Source organism: Sorghum bicolor, chromosome 2, assembly GCF_000003195.3.
Source record: "Sorghum bicolor cultivar BTx623 chromosome 2, Sorghum_bicolor_NCBIv3, whole genome shotgun sequence".
NCBI lineage: Eukaryota > Viridiplantae > Streptophyta > Magnoliopsida > Poales > Poaceae > Sorghum > Sorghum bicolor.
The window spans coordinates 67,235,247-67,255,363 of record NC_012871.2 but is presented as its reverse complement, the minus strand read 5'-3'; the positions used below and the strand labels follow the sequence as shown (position 1 = coordinate 67,255,363).

At 44.7% G+C, this 20,117-nt stretch overlaps 4 protein-coding genes and 1 non-coding gene across 7 annotated transcripts; 1 reads left to right on the top strand and 4 right to left on the bottom strand.

The window, feature by feature from the left end:
• On the top strand, positions 88-1,082 carry LOC8074200 (zinc finger protein 8). Its single transcript, XM_002462780.2, has one exon. It carries the CDS (start codon positions 329-331, stop codon positions 836-838), a length of 510 nt encoding a protein of 169 aa, XP_002462825.1. The 5' UTR covers positions 88-328; the 3' UTR covers positions 839-1,082.
• On the bottom strand, positions 6,579-6,651 carry TRNAR-UCU. The gene has a single exon. It is a non-coding gene; the product is annotated as a tRNA-Arg (tRNA).
• On the bottom strand, positions 6,778-9,323 carry LOC8074199 (BTB/POZ domain-containing protein At3g05675). Of its 2 annotated transcripts, none has more exons than XM_021453054.1 (2): positions 9,130-9,323; positions 6,778-8,985 (listed from the first exon to the last, which is right to left on the bottom strand). In XM_021453054.1, exons 1-2 carry the CDS (start codon positions 9,300-9,302, stop codon positions 7,647-7,649), a joined length of 1,512 nt encoding a protein of 503 aa, XP_021308729.1. In that variant the 5' UTR covers positions 9,303-9,323; the 3' UTR covers positions 6,778-7,646. The 2 variants fall into 2 exon arrangements, with proteins under 2 accessions (XP_021308729.1, XP_021308730.1); XM_021453055.1 differs by having other exon boundaries at positions 6,778-8,976.
• On the bottom strand, positions 9,415-14,844 carry LOC8074198 (cyclic nucleotide-gated ion channel 17). Its single transcript, XM_002460609.2, has 7 exons — positions 14,517-14,844; positions 13,024-13,528; positions 12,054-12,266; positions 11,356-11,663; positions 11,144-11,255; positions 10,512-10,748; positions 9,415-10,313 (listed from the first exon to the last, which is right to left on the bottom strand). The coding sequence occupies exons 1-7, from the start codon at positions 14,570-14,572 to the stop codon at positions 9,603-9,605; spliced, it is 2,142 nt and encodes a 713-aa protein (XP_002460654.1). The 5' UTR covers positions 14,573-14,844; the 3' UTR covers positions 9,415-9,602.
• LOC110432904 (trihelix transcription factor ASIL2-like) lies at positions 15,630-19,763 on the bottom strand. 2 transcript variants are annotated; one of them, XM_021454086.1, is made up of 3 exons: positions 19,270-19,763; positions 17,920-19,147; positions 15,630-15,925 (listed from the first exon to the last, which is right to left on the bottom strand). In XM_021454086.1, the coding sequence occupies exons 2-3, from the start codon at positions 18,920-18,922 to the stop codon at positions 15,915-15,917; spliced, it is 1,014 nt and encodes a 337-aa protein (XP_021309761.1). In that variant the 5' UTR covers positions 18,923-19,147; positions 19,270-19,763; the 3' UTR covers positions 15,630-15,914. The 2 variants fall into 2 exon arrangements, with proteins under 2 accessions (XP_021309761.1, XP_021309760.1); XM_021454085.1 differs by having other exon boundaries at positions 17,920-19,763.

Here is a 20,117-nt window from a genome sequence, read left to right as displayed (position 1 = left end):
AGAAATGGACACCACATCTCATCTAGAACAGAGTCATTCCTCAAACCAAGTAATAACCTATAAATTCTCCACACGCCACACTTAACTTGGGATGCATCACTTGGGCGTTGCATATTCTCCTCCAATTTTTCTAGTCTACTAGAAGAAATTAGTCGCGGAAGACTTTGCGTATTATGGGCTTCCGGCCAGCTACAACAGCCCATCCAGTTCCGGCACCTCCCTTTTATATATACCCCGCTCAAGCCACTGCATTCTCGCCCTCTTGGCTTCTAGTACTACCCTGCAAACACACACGCCTATCGCCTAATTCCCTTTTGTTCTTCGATCGATGGAGAACGCGCCGACGTCGCACGCTCATGGCGTCAGCCTGGACCTGAGCCTGGACCCTTCGCCGCTCCATCGCCGCACCACCGTGCCCGCCGCCGACCACCGCCCGGGGGAGCCGTTCGCGTGCAACTACTGCCACCGCAAGTTCCACAGCTCGCAGGCGCTGGGCGGCCACCAGAACGCGCACAAGCTCGAGCGCACCCTGGCCAAGCGCAGCCGGGACATCCTCGCCGCCGCGCCGCCACCGTCGTCCCCGGCCGCCGTCTTCCACCATGCCGCGGCGCCGGAAAGCAGCAGCAACACGAGGAGCGACCTCGTGCCGCCGGCGGCCACGTCGTCCTACTACGACGCCACGGCGCCGCAGCAGCAGGCGGCGCCACCGGGCGTCGTGATGGGCTGGGGCGTCGTCGACACGGCGGCCGCTGATGGCGGCTGCGGCCGCCTCGGCCTCGGCCTCGGCCACGCCCATGGCCGGAACCCGGAGGAGATCGATTTGTCGCTCAGGCTCTGATCAGATGCTTGCATGCATGCTTAGCTTTGTTGATTAGCTGTTGCGTGCCGCCGCATCTGGCGCTTCATCTCCTTCGATTCTCAGGCCGGCCGATCCGGCGCAAGTCGTCTTAGCTAATCAGGTGCTCTAAGCTCTGACGTGCGTATGTATATGTATAGCTGCAGGTCTATATATAATTCATGCAATAACTAATCTTATTAGATCTATTTATAGCTAGACCATTCCATATATATGGTCTCATTTATCTATCTCTACATCTCTATCCTGCATGGACAATTGGACCATATATATTACGCTCTCTCTATATGCACATGTTTCTAACTGAAAACAAGTGTGGAGTTTCGGCTCCATTCTGCTGGCTGTTTTTTTTTTTTTGACTGATGCTGTTCTATGTCAGATGATTTTAGCTGATAAGCTCAAGCGAACAGAGTAGACAATTAAAAATTTTAACTTCTCCTAGTAACATGGGTTTTCCTAGTGTTTTAGCATTATAAATTTTTCCTACTAAATGTCTCCTAACGATAATTTCTTAGTCGTGTTTTATTACTAATTAGAAACACTAGGAGAACCGGTGCAATGCATGTATTTTCATTCTACTTTTTAGGGGCCTTGTGAAAAAAAAAGTTTAAAACATCAGCTAAATTTGTAAAGGCCGACCAAGCAACTGAGTCTCGCCGGCTGTGCCTGTTTATAGGTGCTGTTGTTGCCTTTGCTTGGGTCTTTGGCAAAGTTGTGGGGCTAGTTAGTTAGCTTTCTTCTTGGAAGAACTTGCTTTGCCTGACTGCACCGCAAGGGTCTTTTGCTAGCTCCCCAACTCTGAATGGAAAACGCACTGGCTGGGGCTCTTGCATCGCTTGCAGGATTCGGCCGATCCATCGGTAGTTAGGACTCACGACACGACCTGAAAATGCTGCAGGTACCATGCATGCGTCGACACGTTGATCCATCGATGACGAGATGTTTACTGAACACACAGCAACATATATGTATATATTGGAGTGTGTACGCACGCACGCAGCAAAAATAAACCTACACGAGTGTTCAGTGTTCACACGCGCAAAGCGCTTGCATGCTCTTTCTGAACAAGTTCTCGTCCTGCACGCATCCAGGATGATGTGCCATATTGGAACACCGTACCTGCCAATGCAATTCGTGGGGACATGCATATATAAACAGTGGGAATTTGACGTTTACAGACAGGGGTTAACATGTGCCCTGTCGCAGAGCAATGAAGGTAGCTACATGACTTTTATCTTCGATTCCTTTCTGAAAAGGTGATTTGCCATGGCAGTGATGATAAGTACAGACTATACAGACTAATTGCGATCCATCATCACCAAGAAAACAAAGCAGTAAACGATCGATAGACCGATCGAGAGCTGAGCTGCTCGTCTATATTCTCTTGGCACTCACAATGCAGACTCTATCATAGAATCTAAAGTTATTTATTATCCCGAACAATGTGGACTTAGAGTCTAAATAAGACTTGGAGTCTTATTTTTTTTATCTCTTTCTTCAATAAATATGCTGCCACATCAGCAAAATATCATAAATAATATGTAATTAATTGTCTTGGACTCTGTGAGATAGAGTCTTGCATTGTGAGTGTCCTGAGTGGTTAGCAAGAAAGTAGTCTCACATGAAGCCCCTTTTAGCTCCTAGTTAGGAAACTATATGGTAGCACCGCACCAATGCAAGCTTCCAATTTCTTAAATTTGTGCAACAAATTAATAAGCAACATTAATAATGCTCTCATTCAGTTCCTGTTCCAGTAAGATCAATCACAGTGTAATATAAGTTTGAGAAATTCACACACATCAGGATAAAAATAAAGTAATTATAATCTGTAAAGGAGGCACATCAGCAATAACATGCAGCTGATAACTTCCCCTAATGACTAGCACTGAAAAAAGCAAAGCTAGCTTAATCAATGCACATTGGAGTGCATGTATATATAGCTAATTAAGCTTGGTATAGCTAGGTGCTTAGACTATATTATGCATGAGGATGGCGACAACGGCGTGGGTTAGTGCCCAACTGGAGTGAACAATCACAATCCTAGCTTAATCCTAATGCATGTGACTGACACAAACACAGGAATCCTGACCTTACCTGCCAAAGTCATCTCTCATCGCTCCGGAGCTAGCAAGAGTCCAAAAATCGCAGCCGCCACTGATTGGTCTTCTACAGACTTGTTTGGCAGCAGGTCCGGCGGCCCCTGGTGTTGAGTTGCTTGTTATCATGGCCATCTATCTAGCTGAGATCACATCTACAGTACGATCAAGCACAGAAATTAGAAAGCTCTACTTCGATCAGCTGATGACAGTGCAGGAAAAGTCAGTCAATTAAGGGTGGCGCTTCTCGCCTTCATTCCTTTTCTCTTTGCAAACAGTTTCCAGGCACGGCACCGGCCGTGTGGTGTGGCAGTATCACAGGCTCAGGCAAACATCTTGTCGTGCGCTGCCAAGTGCCAAGCCTCATCACCGCCCCTCAGGAGAAATCTCTGGGAGCACATCGTGTTGGAGCCAGATGAGGCAATTGGATACAAGCGCGTGAAAGTAATGGTGGGGCACGCACTGATGAAGTGATAGATGAGATTGCCGTGCCTCGCTCTCCTCTGCTAAACTTCAGCTACTAGCTTGCATCAAGGTGTCTAGAGATGTGCATCCATGTACGAGTAGTGTGGAGGTGTCAAAACATTATATATGTAGCAGTATTGTTATACAAAAATACATAGTGCTTAGAATTAAATTTTACTAGTATGGATATGTCGCAATGTTTCAGTCAAAAAATTTAACTTTATGTAAAATAACAACTTAGAAAATTTGTTGCCATGGAATCAATATAATCTTGAGTGAATTATTTGTGTCAATATATAGTATGTGGTTTGGTAAACAAATATTTTTCAACGATAGATAAACTATCATCACTAGTATAGACTAATGGATGTTTGATTTACTTGATGTACATTATGGAACACATCATCTTTGTAGTTTACATTGTTGATTTATTGGTACTTAGGCATGGATTCAAGGAATGTTGTATTGGTTTATGTTTTATGGCAGATTTGGTAATTTAGATTCAAATTAAATGATTAGGGAGTTACTTTATATATTTTTCATAATGGCTTAGATGCTTAATTTTTCAAAAAACATGATAGACCCTATGGATATTATTGACCATGATGATTTTAGTCTACCAAATAAAGGTTAGATATTTCTAATTTCTTGTTTAGAATTTTTCTTTAGTGTGTCTCATTATAGGTTAGCATGGAGACTCTGTTAGAGACCTATTTAAGATTAACAAATTCTTCTTCTAGGGCAAATATTCTAGTTTTGCACATGCCTCGGGCATTAAGAGATACTCTCTCAGTTATTCTAAAATTATTATAAGATATTTTGGTTTTTTTGTTTGTTTACTATGCATATTTAGATATAATGTATATCTAAGTATATGAAAAAAACTATAAAATACCTCTTATAATTTGGAATGGATGGCTATCAACTGGCTTTGTTGTATCCCTTACCAAAGCGTGTTGACACGTCACAACCAAAATGATCGTCACGAATTGTTACAGCTAATTAAGCGGTCACTGTTCCTTTGTACGTAAGTTGTCATCTTGCACGTTGCATGGTGAGCCAGGTACTAGTGCAGTTTTATTTGGGAGGATATTAGAGCAAGTTTAATAATACACCTCACTTGTTGGCTGTAAAGTTCCTTATAGTCTTCTCCCAGCCCACCCATACAATAGTTAGCTATTCACTATTAATATATGGTCAACTTATCTCTCTCTTGGTTCTTGTGTCTAAGCTGGTTGTAAGCTTACAGCCTGCTTCTCCTCTCTCTCCTTCCTTCTCTCCTCCACATCAGCATTTAGCCAGCTTACAGCCCACCATAATACTTGCTCTTATGAGTTGTTTGGTTCCATGCTGGTTGGTGCTTGGTTTGCTACGTTAATTCTTGTCATGGTTGTGCGTGGCGACCATTTTCTTCGCCTTGCTTCCGCGACACCACAACTGGCGTGGGAGGCTTTGGCCGGATACCAAACAAGCCATATGGTTGTCAAACATCTGCTGGTACATATAGACGCCGAGACTTTGACGACGTGGAAGTGAATGGAATTCATTATGATCACGACAGTAAACGAGCAAACGATTCACCATCTCTTGACACTTGAAACAGTGACAATGTACGTCTAGAAAAGGCAAAACTAGCTAGCTATATGTTGATCAATGCACATACGACTAAGAATTAATAATAGCGTGTGTTAGCGGGCCACGTAAAGATCTGTGCGGCTGTGCCTGCCTGCTCTGATCTTGCTTCGATCTGCTGATTGCTGAACAATCACAATCGTAGCTAATCTTAGCTCCGCATGCATGTGACTAACGCAAACTAAACACAAGAGAATTGCAACCCGACTTTAGAGTCACAAGTGGTCACACAGGATATACTCCCTCCATCTCAAATTGTAAGTCATTCTAAAAATTTTGGAGAATCAAACTTTTCTAAGTTTGACTAAATTTATGTAATAAAATAATAATTATTATGATACCAACTAAATATCATTAGATTATTCCTTAATTATATTTTCATAGTATACTCACTTTACGTTATAAATCTTAGTATCTCTCTATATAATTTTGGTCAAACGTGAAACTCTCGTACAATTTGGGATGGAGGGAGCACAAGGGACCGCTTTCAGCTGGTGGTGGGCCTGACGGCCATCCATTTCTCCGGGTTCCTCCGCCTTTCAAGGGGAGAGGCCCACATCGCACGTTGCGTGGGCTGGGGTGACTTGTTAGCCATGCAGTTGCAGGCCTCCAGTCACGGCCCACGGCCGACGCCCACTTCAGCGGAGTTCAACACGCTGTCGCCGTGTCGTAGCCGCGCTGCTGACTGCTGAGGGCCGGCCGGGGTACAGACGTGGCGTGTCGTGTGCAGTGCTGATTTGCTTCACAAATCCGCCTCTTCGTATAATCACACAGAATTGACGAGAGCAAGAGCTAAGACTCAGGCCTGTTTGGATTCTATAATATTTTAAGAACCTAGAATAAAAAAAATCTCAAAAGTCCTACAATCCCATCTATACAGACCAGATCATAGGCCTCTTGTTTACTTGCAAAATTTTTTGGAAAATCAGCACGGTAACACTTCCGTTTGTATGTGATAATTTTTGTTCAATCATAGACTAACTAGGCCCAAAAGATTCACCTCGTAAATTACAGATAAATTATATAATTAATTATTTTTAAAATTTATATTTAATACTTAATGCATGCACCGCAAGATTCGACATGACAGAGAATGCTGTTCATTTTGCAAAATAGGTGAGGAAGTAAACACGGCCATAGTGGATTTTAACACAAATACACGAAATCTAATATAGTATAAAAATATATCTCATGATAAATAAATTAATATTTTCTATTAATAGTTAGTTAAACTCAAGATATATGTTTCTTTACATTAATTTTTTTATGGATAGAGGCTCTAGACTAATCTAAATTAGAACGAATGTTTCTACTAATATGATGTTCTTTTATTTCATTAATAAGATGAGTGAACTTCGTTAAAATTTGGTTATTTTGGACTGAATGATAGAACCTTGCAAAAGACACGAGTTTGCTGAGCTCTCTTTCCCTTTTTTTTCTCTCTCTCCTTTGTTTACAGGTAGGGAAAAAAACAACCCGGGGACGGCAAAAAACCTAAAACAATGAAAAAGAACAAAAAACATATAACTCACGCCCAGTGGGACTCGAACCCACAATCGCCTGATTAGAAGTCAGACGCCTTATCCATTAGGCCATGGGCGCCGTTTGTGATTATGGGGGCATTTAATATTTACTAAAAGTGAAACTCTGCTTGTAGCGTGGGCTCATAACCCTCACGAACAAAGGACACATATGGATGCCAACTGCTCATGATTAACATTCGGTAAGTGAGCTGATCACACCAATTCATTACAGATTTATATTTTCCACAAGCAAGGAATGACACTCTATTAATCACAGACAGTTACAATTACAATGCCCATCAACAGCTCTGGGTAATCTACTAATCTGGTGCCCCCCCTGCGTCCTCCATTTCCGCCACTTGATGTTATCAGGATCAGGGGCGAAGCTACGTTGAAGGTTGTGGGTGCCCAGGCACCCACCAAAATTTGAAAAATCACTATTAGAAACAAATTTTTACCATGGTTATAGATTCAATTTTCACAACTATAAGAGAAAGGCACCCCCCTCTAATTTGCTTTAGCTTCGCCCCTCAGGATTCATGTCATGGAAACAGATGTTGGCAAGGGACCTTTTCTGCACTGCCCATGCAGCTCTGCCTCCAGCATTTATGCTGCTGATCACAACACCTGATGATTAAAGTATCAAAACTTCCCCAGCAGAAAGCATACAAACTTGTTCAATTCAGGTATCTCTGGTCTGCTTCGGTCACTTGTCAATTGCAGTGTAGCTTCAAGCACACATAGATCATGACTAGTATATGTCGATCAGAATGTTATGTCGCTACTTTATATTTGTAATGGTGTATACTGTTCTGCACTCCCATCAGCTATGCTTTAAGGAGGACCCCTAGCAAAACTTAACAAAGAAACTGATTGGTGAAGTTGGAAACAAAATGATGGAACTCCATGATGACTGTTCTCACCGAAAGGCAGGCACTCGATCCTATCTTTCCCAAGTCGAAGAGTCCACCCAAACTCCAACCTTACCGGCTTACCCTGTTGCTCATCATGGCAGGAAGACAAGCAAAAGGCACATGTTCCCGGACTCAAAGAGTGCTTGAACATAGTCAGCAATCAAGATACCTGGCCAATGTTGCTCAAGAAAGAGAGCCTTCTTTTAGCAACCTTTGATCTATAACACCAGGCTTCAAATGCCTCCGTCAAGTCAGGATATCTAACATGTTTTGACTGAAGCCACTCTGATAAAATCTCAGCTTGACTATTTGACGGCAGTGTCAGCAAAATCGAAACAATTGCAGACTCCAGGCCCTGCCAGACCTCATTGTCCAGGTTTTCCTTTGGTGTCTCAGCTTCGCCATCATCATCATCATCATCATCCGGATAGGCCTGATCAACCAAAGATTTTGTCATTCTTGCAAATCGAATCCATAAATTCACCATATGACAGCGCTTCTCAGCTGGAAGGACGACATTGCCAAATGCAACAGCCTCCAGGACTTTTGCAGACACCTCTACCACCTTCAGCCTGGTCTTCAGACAGTCATACCCAGTGCATACTACACCAACAGTTTCGATCACATCAGAGGACACTCCAACCCAGTAGAGAACAATGCACTTCATCATCTCGAGCTTGCTCATGACCTGACAGACCCAAGAGATATCACAAACAAAAGACTGTAACCCCTGCTGAAGCTCGCGGTGCTCACCATCAGAAGGCGCCTCCTTTTGTTTCGTCAGGATCAGGATAGAACTCATGAAATCACTGAACTGACTTAGTAAACCTGTGGCACAATCCTTCACTCGAGACTTCACAGTGTCGTTGTCAAGGGCTACCAATGGGGCGTCGTCATCTTCGGTGAGCATGTACTCCAGCTGCTCCTGAGCTGCAGACTTGAGCTCCCGCGCTGGCCCAGCCGCCGACGGGAGCGTCGCGTGCCGGAACGCCGAAAGGAATATGCTCGTCACCGGAGCCGGATCGATTGGCCGGAGACGCGCAAGGATGCACTCGTACTGCGGACCGAGGCCGGGGACGGTCCTCAGAATCTCCTCCTCGTCGGCCTCGTCCCAGGGGGCGGACTCGATGTAGCCGGCGCAGGCGGCGGCGATCTGCCCGCAACCAAGGTGCACGGAGGCCTGGAGCACGCCCAGCGCGCCGCGGACGCCGAAATGGGAGCAGGGCTCGGTGGCGTATAGGAGCCGGAGCGCGGTGACATGGGAGCTCAGGTCCAGCTCCTGGCAGTAGACCTCGACGCAGTAGCGCGAGCCGAGGATCTGGCACGTCGGCCAGGCGTCGGAGAGGCGGTCGGCGAAGTAGGTGCTGCCGGCGGTGAGGACCGCGGAGTGGCAGTAGAGCCACTCGTCTCGGCCCTCCGGCGTCCGTAGCCGCACTACCACGTCGCTGGTCGCTTGGTCGCCGATCTTGGGCCGCCCCGCCCTCATGCCACTGCTAGTGCTAGATTGGGGAGTGAAACGACTATCAGCAACAGCGTAGCTCATCAATCGGACGGAACATAACTTTGTCAAGAGAAAGACGCAAAAGGATTAAGAATCCAAGGAATTCGTAGCGGATTCTAAGCTTATTTCCAATCTCACTTACCGCGGCAAAGGCAAGCTAGGAACACGCCGACGAAGGAGAGGCGGCTCGCGGCGGATAGGGGTGAGGGCGTGAGGCCGGCCGGGAGGTGAGCAGGACGGAGGCCAGAGACCAGAGACCAGAGAAGCGAAGGCAAATACCACACGAGTTTTATGATCACGAATCTCGATGCACATTGGACGGTGCCTGAGCTAAACCTATAGCCACTCATCTGTAATGCTGTCACTGCTGTACTCTACCGGTGTTCAACAGATCACATTGGCATTTCTGAAACTTAACAGATGACGCTTCAAAATACTCAAGTTTATGCACTGCACAAAGGTTAAGCCTATACAGGGGTAGATTCTGGACACCAGGATTACATGATACATCTTTTCTATCACAATTCACAACACCTAAAATTGCTGTGCAGTAAAATTACAGTAGTATGCTACGATTGTAATTGTACAACATGCATTTCCAGCAAAGCATAAGGTTCAATCAAAATGGTCTGCGGAGAAATCAGGTTCATCAGGCTTCTGCAATCTGCGAATAGCAATGTCCTCGGTGCGGAACCTTCTGGAAGCAGAGGCAAGCTTATGCATATGGGCAATGGCACCTTCAGCAATCGTCCTTGTGCCGCCACTTGAGGTGCCCTCCTGTCTGGGTTTATCACCAGATGGGTGATCCTCTGACCACCATGAGTATGACTCCCATCGGCTGAGGCTCTCAGCCAGCTTCCTTCTCTGGTGCTGCCGCCATGCAGCTTGGATGAAGCAGGCAGCCCAGGTCCTCCAGTGATGGGAGTAGAACCGGAATGTGTGCTGGAGCTTCTTGCTGTGAAGCCTTCGGAACTGGTTTGCGACGAACTTCAGGTCTTCAGCTCGCAGAGCGAAGGCTTCCACCTCTGTGAGGCTCCGTACAGTCCTTGTTGAAAGCGGGAAGTGGACATTGGTCTTTGGAAGTAGGGCCCAAGTGAGCAGCTCTTCACCAGCGAAATCACCAGGGCGCAGGATGATAGAGTTGAAGAAGTTGCTACGGCCACCATTTGTTGTTGAGCTCTCTAGTTTCCCGCGTATAATAAAAAGCATCTCATTCACAGGATCACCCTCGCGAGAGATGTATGTATTCTCAGGACACAGGAAAGACACCAGCCGCTCACAGATAGCATCAAGAAGTTGGTCATCCATCTCAGAGAAAAAGGGTACCTGCATTGCAGAATGGAATGACAAACTGCAATGGAATGTGTATGAAGTTTCAACTAGCAGTAGAAGCAATGGTAAAAAGCAACAGAGCGTCAACTTGTTTATTTCCATCCAAATATAGTAAATAATCCATCAAGAAACTTTCAAAAACTAAAAACTCTACTCATTCAACTGTGAGATGGGAGTATAACCAGAACTTACACGTCTAACAAGGTCCAAACAAAGATGACGCTGCACATCCCGACGTATGTCAGCAGGCAAAGCTTGCAAGATGGACTCTTCTTCCACTCCTCTTGTAGCAAGCCATTTAACTTGAACAAACCGTCGGACACGTTCTTGAAGATGAGATGGGAGTTGATGGTGTCTCATCCACTCATCCATGTCCCTTTGCCTCAGCCTCCACTCTTCAAGCCTTTTACTGATAGACTGCAGGTATGTCTAAAAGAAGAGTAGGAAGTGATCTCTGAATCAGACTTCAAGTGGGTTACCAGTACAGAAAATGGCTTACTGAACACAGAAACAGTAATATCCTATTTTTATCAGAAATCTCAAACCATGAAAAGGAAGTTCATACTTTATATGCTTGATGCATCAGTTAAGCAAAAAAGACAGAAAGTTATAATATTCTAACACATAATGCACAACAGAACTGATAACAAGGTAATTTTGCCAAACTAGATCAGCTTTAAAATTGCTTCCAAATTTATCACATAATGCAATTACTAATGCTGTGTTGATCCTAAGATTAACTTGGTAATACGAGCATAAAAAGTATGAATTATCAACCCCAAAACTTCCTATTGTAGTTCAGAAGTGAGAATTTATAGCACTACCTGCATCTTGCCAATCAACTGAGCAAAGAGTATGAGACTGATAGCGCCAATAGCTATAGCAAATAAGTTCTCTGTGATAAATGCACTTGTTATGAGAGGATTTCCGCTTGAACTGAAAAGGTGTCAACAGAAACAGAACAACATTAACATCAGTAATTGTATTAGACATACAAAAGAACCCAAAGTAACAGAGTATAGCGGTGGATCACAACCTAAGCTGCAGCAAGCCCCACCATAGACAAAAGAAGTACTTCTCAAGGAATGGAGATGAGACAGCGCCTTTTCCCAGTGCACTAAGAAACATCCCGTAGTTAAATGATATATTATTAGGATTAGTGGCATCACAGTTGGCAAATATACTTGTATTTTTTGCCCACACAGAATAATCATCAGAACCACTATTCTCACAACTTATAAATCTCAAGTTGCAATTTGTATCATTGGACTCAGCAATGCACTGCTGATCCCAGCATGTAATCTGCCGTTCAACGGAGAGAAGGTAATATATTGCACCAGTAATCTGCAGCAATGCACACAAGTCATATCATAAGTAACATAATTTTCGAATCATACAAAAAAAAAGTAACCACAAGATCCAAGATGATAGTGACAGAATTGTTTCTCACAATTGAGCTCACATGCATGTCTACTTGAAACAGTTTTGTTTCTTTGTGAAGAACGCAAGACTGAATTCTAATGCATTCCAGGATAATGGATATATTTGTCGAATCAGGAAAAAAGGACCAGAAAACTGATATTAGGTTCCATATGAAGAGAAGACAAGACTCCATTTTCAATAGAAAATAAAACCATGTGTGTCCCTTAGAACGAACATAAGCTGAAATAAATCTTAATTCAAATTAACATCCCCAGGAATTTCATAAATAAAATTGAAAGTGGATAACCATACATGGCTTGCAAGCATGTAGAGCAGAAGATTGTATGCTGCTCCCCCCCAAGCTGACTTTGCAACTACTCCAACAGCTTTGATAATCTGATTGCTTAAAGGGATGATGAGATACATTCTTATGAAATACTGAACCACAATTACGAGAGCAAATGTAGTGTTTCGGATGTTATAATCTGAGCTTTCTATCGCAGGCATAATTAACCACACAGTAACCTGCAAAACAAAGTCACCCCAGAAAGATTAAGTCTTAACTACAGAAGTTTTGCAATAACAAACCAAGTCATCATATTCAGTATTTGTGATAATATCGCTCAAAAATTTCAGCTACACAGGCAAAGTTAATCTAAAAGAATTCAGCTAAGCTAGCAGGTTACAACTACAACAACACCACCAAACCCTTTTAGTCTCAACAAAGTTGGAGTAGGCTAGAGTTGAAGCCCAACATGAGCCACCAATCAAAAGGGAAAAAATCAAGAGAACAGGATATAAAACATATATCAAAATAGTGCTAGTATTAGCTGATTACAATAAAATTCATTGAATGCTTTCTTATCATCTAAAGTGGATGTCAATTAGATGCAGATAATATATGGCATGAATACATCTGAGTAGAAAGGTGGCTGGGTCCACCTTACTTTAGTCGCAATGTGGTTGTCCCAATTGTATGTTTACTAACGACAATTTTCTAGGATAGGAAATAGCAACATCACCAGGAAGGGTCAGATGACTTACTTTGATAACCATATATCAAGAGAGATAATGACATGGGCTCAACACAAAGGCTTAACACGAGAATCTTACCACCACATAGACGCTAATCAATCAATTTAGTGCAAAATAACATGCATATGGCATTGCTATTGAACATATACCGCAGGCGATTGTAGTACCACTAGAAATGGTAAAATAAGAAAATGCAATATAAACAATTAAATTATGGCTGCAGCACTAATCTTCGCGAGGTCTTTACCTGTGGAAGTGGCACGGCTGCAAGTATGTCTACAAAGAAATCAGTTCTTATATATCTTCGTTGAATCTTCTTAATATCCACAACAAGCTCTCCCTTTCCGAGGACTCTGGACTTTGGATCGACATATGCAGTATGAAACTTGATTGCTATGTTCAACATGTAAAATAAGTCAGCAAGTGATCGTAGGACAGTGATTCTTATGCTCAGTCCCTGGTCCTTGGCAACACATGAAGATACATTGCCATTTTTTCTAATCAATGGAAGGTAATAGAAAAAAGGATCTATGAAAAGAGCAAACAAACATGCCACAAGGTACACCCTGTTCCATCTCAGTACAATATTACTCCCAGGGTCTAGAATACGCTGGTGCCACGGTTTGTTGCCTTCATTTAACACCTTAAGCTTCTCAGGATTCTTCAGATCCATTCTATTTGCACCAAATCTGTCGGCCCGTGCAGTTTGATATAATGGCTTAGATTGATTTTGTCTCTCATCAGGAAAGATCCTAAAGATAAACAGAAACTTAGAAAAATTAGCAAAAGCGCAAATATTATCAATACATCAAACCAATGATTTTGGGTTAAAATAGTGTGATTTCGAACCAAACTAACAATAGAAGAAGAATACATAGGATTTCACAGACCATCTTCATCCGCAGATGCTATACCATTAGTTCATCATGCTACCTTCCCTTTAAGGGTTACAAATTACCAGAATCCTTAAGAAGTATATTAGTCACTAATATAGAGAAAAAGGAAAAAGATCAAGACCACTTATTTTTGCAGGCCAGATTATAACTGATGTTCCATAAGACGTCTCTAATTCTTAATTGCAAGATAAGACAGAGATATATAATAGTCACGATTGTTGGACAAAAACAACTATTGTTTCCAAAGCACGCAAGTTACTGTTTAGCAAATAGAACTGTATTATTCAATTTCCCCACCCAATTGCATGGGAATCAGACTAGTTGGAAGGAAAAAAAATTAAGCTTGCCCGTGAAGCTGAATATAAATGAAGGATAAATATTAGGCTTGAACAAATGAAATGTAGCAAATGTTCTCAATTTCTACTGTCATTTTTACAGATTACCATAAGACTCTGTCATGTACACCAAAAACCAGCTAATCCGATTAGAACCAACACGTTCTTCTGGACTTGACGAGTTAATCTCCAACGAATCTCTCTCAGTCTCAATACTAGAGTCATCCCTCCCCTCTTCAGCAAAAGGAACTTGAATCCAGGCTTCAACGGGACCAAAGCTTCAAATTGGTCCTCTCCAATTCCTCTACACCACCACCTTTTATGTCCTCTCTTCCAGTCAATTCCGAATCCCCCTCCATCCTCGCTCCCCAATACAGCAAACCCAAAGTAAATCCCAGTTCAGCAAAAGTCTAACAGCTACTCATCGACTCTCAGCAGGCAATCCAAAAGGTCAGAACTTAAAATACATCGCAGGGGAAATGGAAGCCGTATGGAATCAAGATGCATACCTGTTATTAGGCCTCCTCTGCATCTCCACCTCATCCTGGACCCTGGACCCAAACATGCCGGCCGCCTCGGTTCTCCCAACCTCCGTCCGTCCCGTCCAAATCCCGCGCCGAACTGGAGCGAGGCCAATCAGGAGATCAGAGAGGGGGGAGCACACCGCTTCCGGTTCCAGATCACTACCATGGCAAACTCGCGTTGCTCCGTCTGACGATTCCAATGAACTGAAGAACTCGAGTGGAATAACGGAGACAGGAAAGGGGAAAAAAAAAATATGCGGTTCTTTTTAGGCCTTGTTTAGCCAGAGCCAGAGGGGACAGGGTCACACGGAAGAGGTGGACCAAGTGGTGACTGCCTGTTATCATACATCGGCACTGACATGTGGGTGCAGATGCTCAGTGGTTCCATAGTAATTTAACAAAAATAACTTTAGAGCATCTGGAGGTGTTTTGCACTGCTCCATGAACTTTGCTCCACAAACTCCACCATGGAGCAGCTTTGCAAAAAACTGGAGTTCGTGGAGTACGTCACAACTCCACTCTTTTTTCTCGAACTGAGTGCGTGGAGCTGAAACTGTTTGGCTAAAAAACGTGAAACAGAGCTGAAAAATGTGGAGCAGAGCAGTCCCAAACACCGCCCTAGTAGCCTCTAAAAATAATTGGTCAATCAATGATTTTTTTTCAAGTGGCTAAACAAAAGTTAGGAGCATTTAAAATCTCGCTCTTAAACTAGATCACTCTGACTATTTTTATTTTTTTTTTCACTCATGTACATTTAGATTGAGATTGAGAACCCTGTCCTATTATCCCATGTTCTACGTCCTTCTATCTCCAGATTGATCGATGAATACGCACAGGTTATTTTCGGGCAATTGGATCAGGTTTCTAAGTGCGGATAGATTGAGAGTTGTCGTCGGAAAGTAGTTTTTTTTCAATCTTGCCAAAATCAGGATTGGAATTTGGTTTTGAAAACTATTGGAAATGCTACATCCCCATCGTGTATAAACGATCGGAGCGAGTACTTTTCTTGTTCATTTAGCGGACCTTTGAATTGGATCCGCATAGTCAACCACAGCATTGGCGACTGCTGCTTCATTTCTACACTGCATGGACATAGGCTTATATACAAATGATAGTTGTCACTCGTCAGCAAATTGCTACAGGAACAGAGGACGGAAACTTTCAGACTAGGAAGTCACTGATTCAAAAATCGCTTCTATAATAATAATCCCGCAATGGGCGAAACAGTCAAATCATCGCTCTCATTATTGCATCTGTAAGTTTACAGCTGACCATTTCTCCACTCACGAAGTTGCATCAATCAGACTACTACACTTGCTGCACAGGGAAAGTGAGATGTCATGTACACCATGTACGCTGAGGACAGCTGCTGGGCATGCCACATCACCCGGAACCTGAAATTCACAAGTCCAACGGTGAGAAGAGAATTTTCCACAGCAAAACAATATAAGGTGAACAAGCTACACAATTCATTATATTGCTTTTGGCACAAAAAAATTGTTCTATAAACAAGTACACCTGTAATTTGAATTCGTTTTGTAACTCCAAACTGAAATTGGAATGAATATGCAACAGTAAAGGAGCTATGATATATAGGAATGCAGATTCCCTATACAATGTAATAACATCACTCAGTGATTGCAAATCCTTCAAGAACTTAGTCCTTGAAAGGACATCCTTCAAGATTCCCTGTACAACAGTAAAGGAGCTATAATATATATTGTCTTTCTTTTTATCAGAACACAGTACATATTATAGCTCTATCTCAATATGATCAAAAGGACATCTGTGGGTGACTCTGCATATATAGGCTGGCGGGTAGAAAGATTCTTGACAAAAACAAGTATTCCTCCAACTTTTATGTCAATATTGGTCACATAGCAGGGAAGGGTTCTTCTTAGGCCTTGTTTACTTCCCTGAAAATTTTGCAAAATTTTTCACATTCTCCGTCACATCGAATCTTTAGACGCATGCATGGAGTATTAAATATAGACGAAAATAAAAACTAATTGCACAGTTTGGTCGAAATTGACGAGACGAATCTTTTGAGCCTACTTGGTTCAAGATTGGACAATATTTGTCAAATACAAACGAAAATGCTACAGTGTCCATTTTCCAAAATTTTTCGGAACTAAGGCCTTGTTTAGTTTGAGAAAAATTTTGGATTTCGCTACTGTAGAGTTTTCGTTTGTTTGTGGCAAATATTATCCAATCATAGACTAACTAGGATCAAAAGATTCGTCTCGCGATTTACATATAAACTACGTAATTAATTTTTATTTTCGTCTATATTTAATGCTTCATGTATGTGCCGCAAGATTCGATGTGACGGGGAATCTTGAAAAATTTTGGAAACTAAACAAGGCCTAAACAAGGCCTTAGCAACTTAGAAAGTGTACTTGAATAAAGAAGACACAAGAAGTAACCCTACGTTTGAACATGTTCATCCTATTTTTACACAGCAATGCTTTCTAGGGTATACGCATGTGATGTCAGTCTATTGATAGCCCCAGCATGTAATCAGAAACAATCATATACATAACATGTGAACGATAGCAACGCTTTATCAGGCTCTACTTTTGGGGAGGCACGAAATTCTTAATGGCACTAGAATATAGATCATTAGCAATCAATAGTGCTAATTGCTAAAGCATGCATATGGAGTTAGTATATGGTCTATTATGTAGTTCAATTTCGTTTCTGCAGAAATATAAATAGACTCGTGTCTATATTTGAATATTCAGGAGCCATGTGTTTGGAACATACATGATCATTTCGTTTAGGTAAAGTGTTCCTTTTCATTGTGAAAGACTAAGATATTCCATGTGTTACAGCAATATATATGTAGTCTGAAACAAATCTTGCACTAGAGCTGAACATGACACTTCCATTATTACACTCCTATCACAAGTGCTATGAGTCTGCGATGAATCCCTTCTATGCACAAGTAAATAAACATATGATCCCAATTCCCAGAACACGAGCATTATATCCATTTACTATGGAAAGATCTTGACTTACAATAACAGCTAAGAGTTCATTTATACGAATTAGCCGAGAATAATGAAAAGCAGACAAGAGCAGCAAAGTTGGAACGTTACAGCCCTACCACACTGCACAAACTCTCGAATTGTCACAAACATTACATAATAATCAACTTCTGATAAAGAGAACTGCTATAACTAATTTAGGCTGAAGCTCCCAATTCTATTCATGTATTCAGGAACAGAAACAGTGGTACAGACCTAACGAATGGGGGATTCTGACACAGAAAGCTATGTACTCTCGAGGGAAAATTTTGCTTTGCCATGCAGTATCCATATAATAAAATTTAGCAACTTTTAGCATAAGTATAACCATTTTATCAGGATGTTCTGTTGACACTAACCATTCTCGCCTTTCTTGGTAAGGGTGTCCACTTCAGCTGTTACTGACGAACTGCCACCATTCTTTCCACTGCTCTGTTTCAATTTCTTTGCAAAAAGCCTAGCGATCTGCAGGTGCGTTTTCGCCATGATCTCTGTTCTCTTGAGCTCCATCTCCCCCTTCTTAATCTCAGCTTCAACCCTCATCCTTTCTGTCTCCCTGTACATCTCCAACCTGGCGTGCTCAATCTTCAAGAACGAGCTAGCCAGCAGCTCGATGCTCTTGGCTATGTCAAAGTCTGTGCTCTTTCTCTTCTTGGTCCGGTCCCAGACATTGTTCACCTCTTCCACGTCCTCGTTGGCCACCTTACTCCTCGGAGAGCTCACGTTGGCATCGCTATCAGCAGGCCTGCACTCCTTGTGCATGCTGTTGTCAACCTTCTCCGCTTTTTCCGGAACAGCAGCGCCATTCGCGTCAATGTTCATCAGATCAGATAATGCACCTGGAACTGCATCCCGCAACTGCGTGGGGAAATCAGCTTCAACCTCAGCCGCCTCTGGTTTCGCCGGAGCTCGCAAGTCTATGCTGTTAACCAGCTCCGGCGGCTGCACCTGGGCAGAGCAGACGGGCGGCCCTTTGAGCAGGCCGTCCATGCGGCCAAAGAACCTCCACGACGGACCGGCAGCGGCGGGGCCCGCGCGCGCCACGGCGGCGGACTCGGCCCGGTACCGCTTCTTCATGGACTCGATCTTGTTCTTGCACTGGTTGGGGGTCTTGGCGCTGTTGCCGCCGCCGCCGCCACCGGGGGGCTTCCCAGCGGCCGCGGCGTCGTCGGCGCAATGCACGGACACCTCGCGGGCGATGTCGACCCAGTCGCTCCACTTGAGCTTGGCGCGGTTCCGCAGCAGCCACTTGGCCTCGTAGGCCTCGAGCAGGCGCACGATGCCGCTCTCGCTCCACTCGTCGCGCTTCTGCGGCGGCGCAGCCGCCAACGGCGCCGCGTCGGGGTCGGGGAGGCCGTCCATGGGCGCGGGAAGCCGGAGAGGGACCCCCCGAATTTCGCAGCTCACACGGGCCAGCCGGAGCAGCAGCGCTATAGCAGCTTGGCCATGGCTGACGGTCCTGGAGGAGTTTGTGGCATGGGGAGATGGAGATCTTAGCTGAAGCTACTGGTGGTGTGGTGCATGAGCCGCTCACTCAACAGCTTTATCAGCAGAGACTGAATTTCCCGAAAAAGGAGGTACTCGAAGCTGAAAATTGCAGTGATCGGACAGAAAGATCGCGGTAAAAGCGGGGCAGGTGATGCTGAGACCTGAAAGCCCAGAAAAGATTGGCCAAAAGCAGCAAACTTGGGGAGTCGAAACTCGCTTACACGGTTACACCAGAAAGGCCAAGGTATTTCCCGGTGTTTGCGCGGCAGCAGATGGCGTGTTGGAGCGGAGACCGAAGGGAACGCGGCGAGGAAGAGGGAGACCGACCGAGCCGCTGGTGATTAGGGGAGTCGAGAACAGTCAAGGCCTAGTAGTAGCGCAAGGGGAGAACAGAGAAGAGGAGGATCGGCTAGCTGGACGGGAGCGGCGGGATCTGCGCTGCCAAATGCACAGGAGGAGGAGGAGGTGGGCGCGGAATTCCGGGGAGAAAGAAAGCGCTTGTCTTCTCTCCCCGGCGCGCGGCTGATGAGTAGGAATCGGCGGCCCGCGGGGCGTTCGCGAAAGAAAGGGAGAGAGCACGAGGTGGGGGAGCGGGGCAGGCAGGCAGGCAGCCGCGGAAAGTGGGAGACCGGAACCGAGAGGACTGGCCGGGCCCGTCCGTCCCGTCGTCGTCTTCCTCTTCCTCTTCCTTCCCGCTTCCACCGCCCGCGTGCGCCCGGCGCGCCACCTGCCGCCGCGCGCCAGCTGGGGGACCCGGGGGCCCCGCGCGTCAGCCAGGCGGGGCGCCGTGGACCGCGCGCTGCCTGCCCGTTGCGGGGTGGAGTACTGGAGTGGAGGCGCGCGTCGGACCGCATTAGGTTAGGCAGGCCGGGCGCCCGCCGGGGCGGGGACGGAGTCAGTGGGGCGTGACGCCAGCGCTGACCGGATCCGTTTCCCGTTCCGTCCCCAGGGCCGACGGCGGACGGCGCCAGCAGCAGCCAGCGCGGAGACCGCGGGCCGTGACGGGACGGGACGGGGAGTTGGAACGGAAACGCGTCCGCGGCGCGGAGTGCCGGAGTGGGAGATCACG

Coding starts and splice junctions, on each gene's coding strand:
- LOC110432904 (XM_021454085.1), bottom strand. CDS start 18,922: ATGGACGGCCTCCCCGACCCCGACGCGGCGCCGTTGGCGGCTGCGCCG.
- LOC8074200 (XM_002462780.2), top strand. CDS start 329: ATGGAGAACGCGCCGACGTCGCACGCTCATGGCGTCAGCCTGGACCTG.
- LOC8074199 (XM_021453054.1), bottom strand. CDS start 9,302: ATGTGCATCGAGATTCGTGATCATAAAACTCGTGTGGTATTTGCCTTC. Junction 8,986..9,129: donor CCTAGCTTGCCTTTGCCGCG/GTAAGTGAGATT, acceptor TCCCCAATCTAG/CACTAGCAGTGGCATGAGGG.
- LOC8074198 (XM_002460609.2), bottom strand. CDS start 14,572: ATGTTTGGGTCCAGGGTCCAGGATGAGGTGGAGATGCAGAGGAGGCCT. Junction 12,267..13,023: donor CAGCCGTGCCACTTCCACAG/GTAAAGACCTCG, acceptor TTTGTTTTGCAG/GTTACTGTGTGGTTAATTAT. Junction 10,314..10,511: donor GTTTGGACCTTGTTAGACGT/GTAAGTTCTGGT, acceptor TCTGCAATGCAG/GTACCCTTTTTCTCTGAGAT.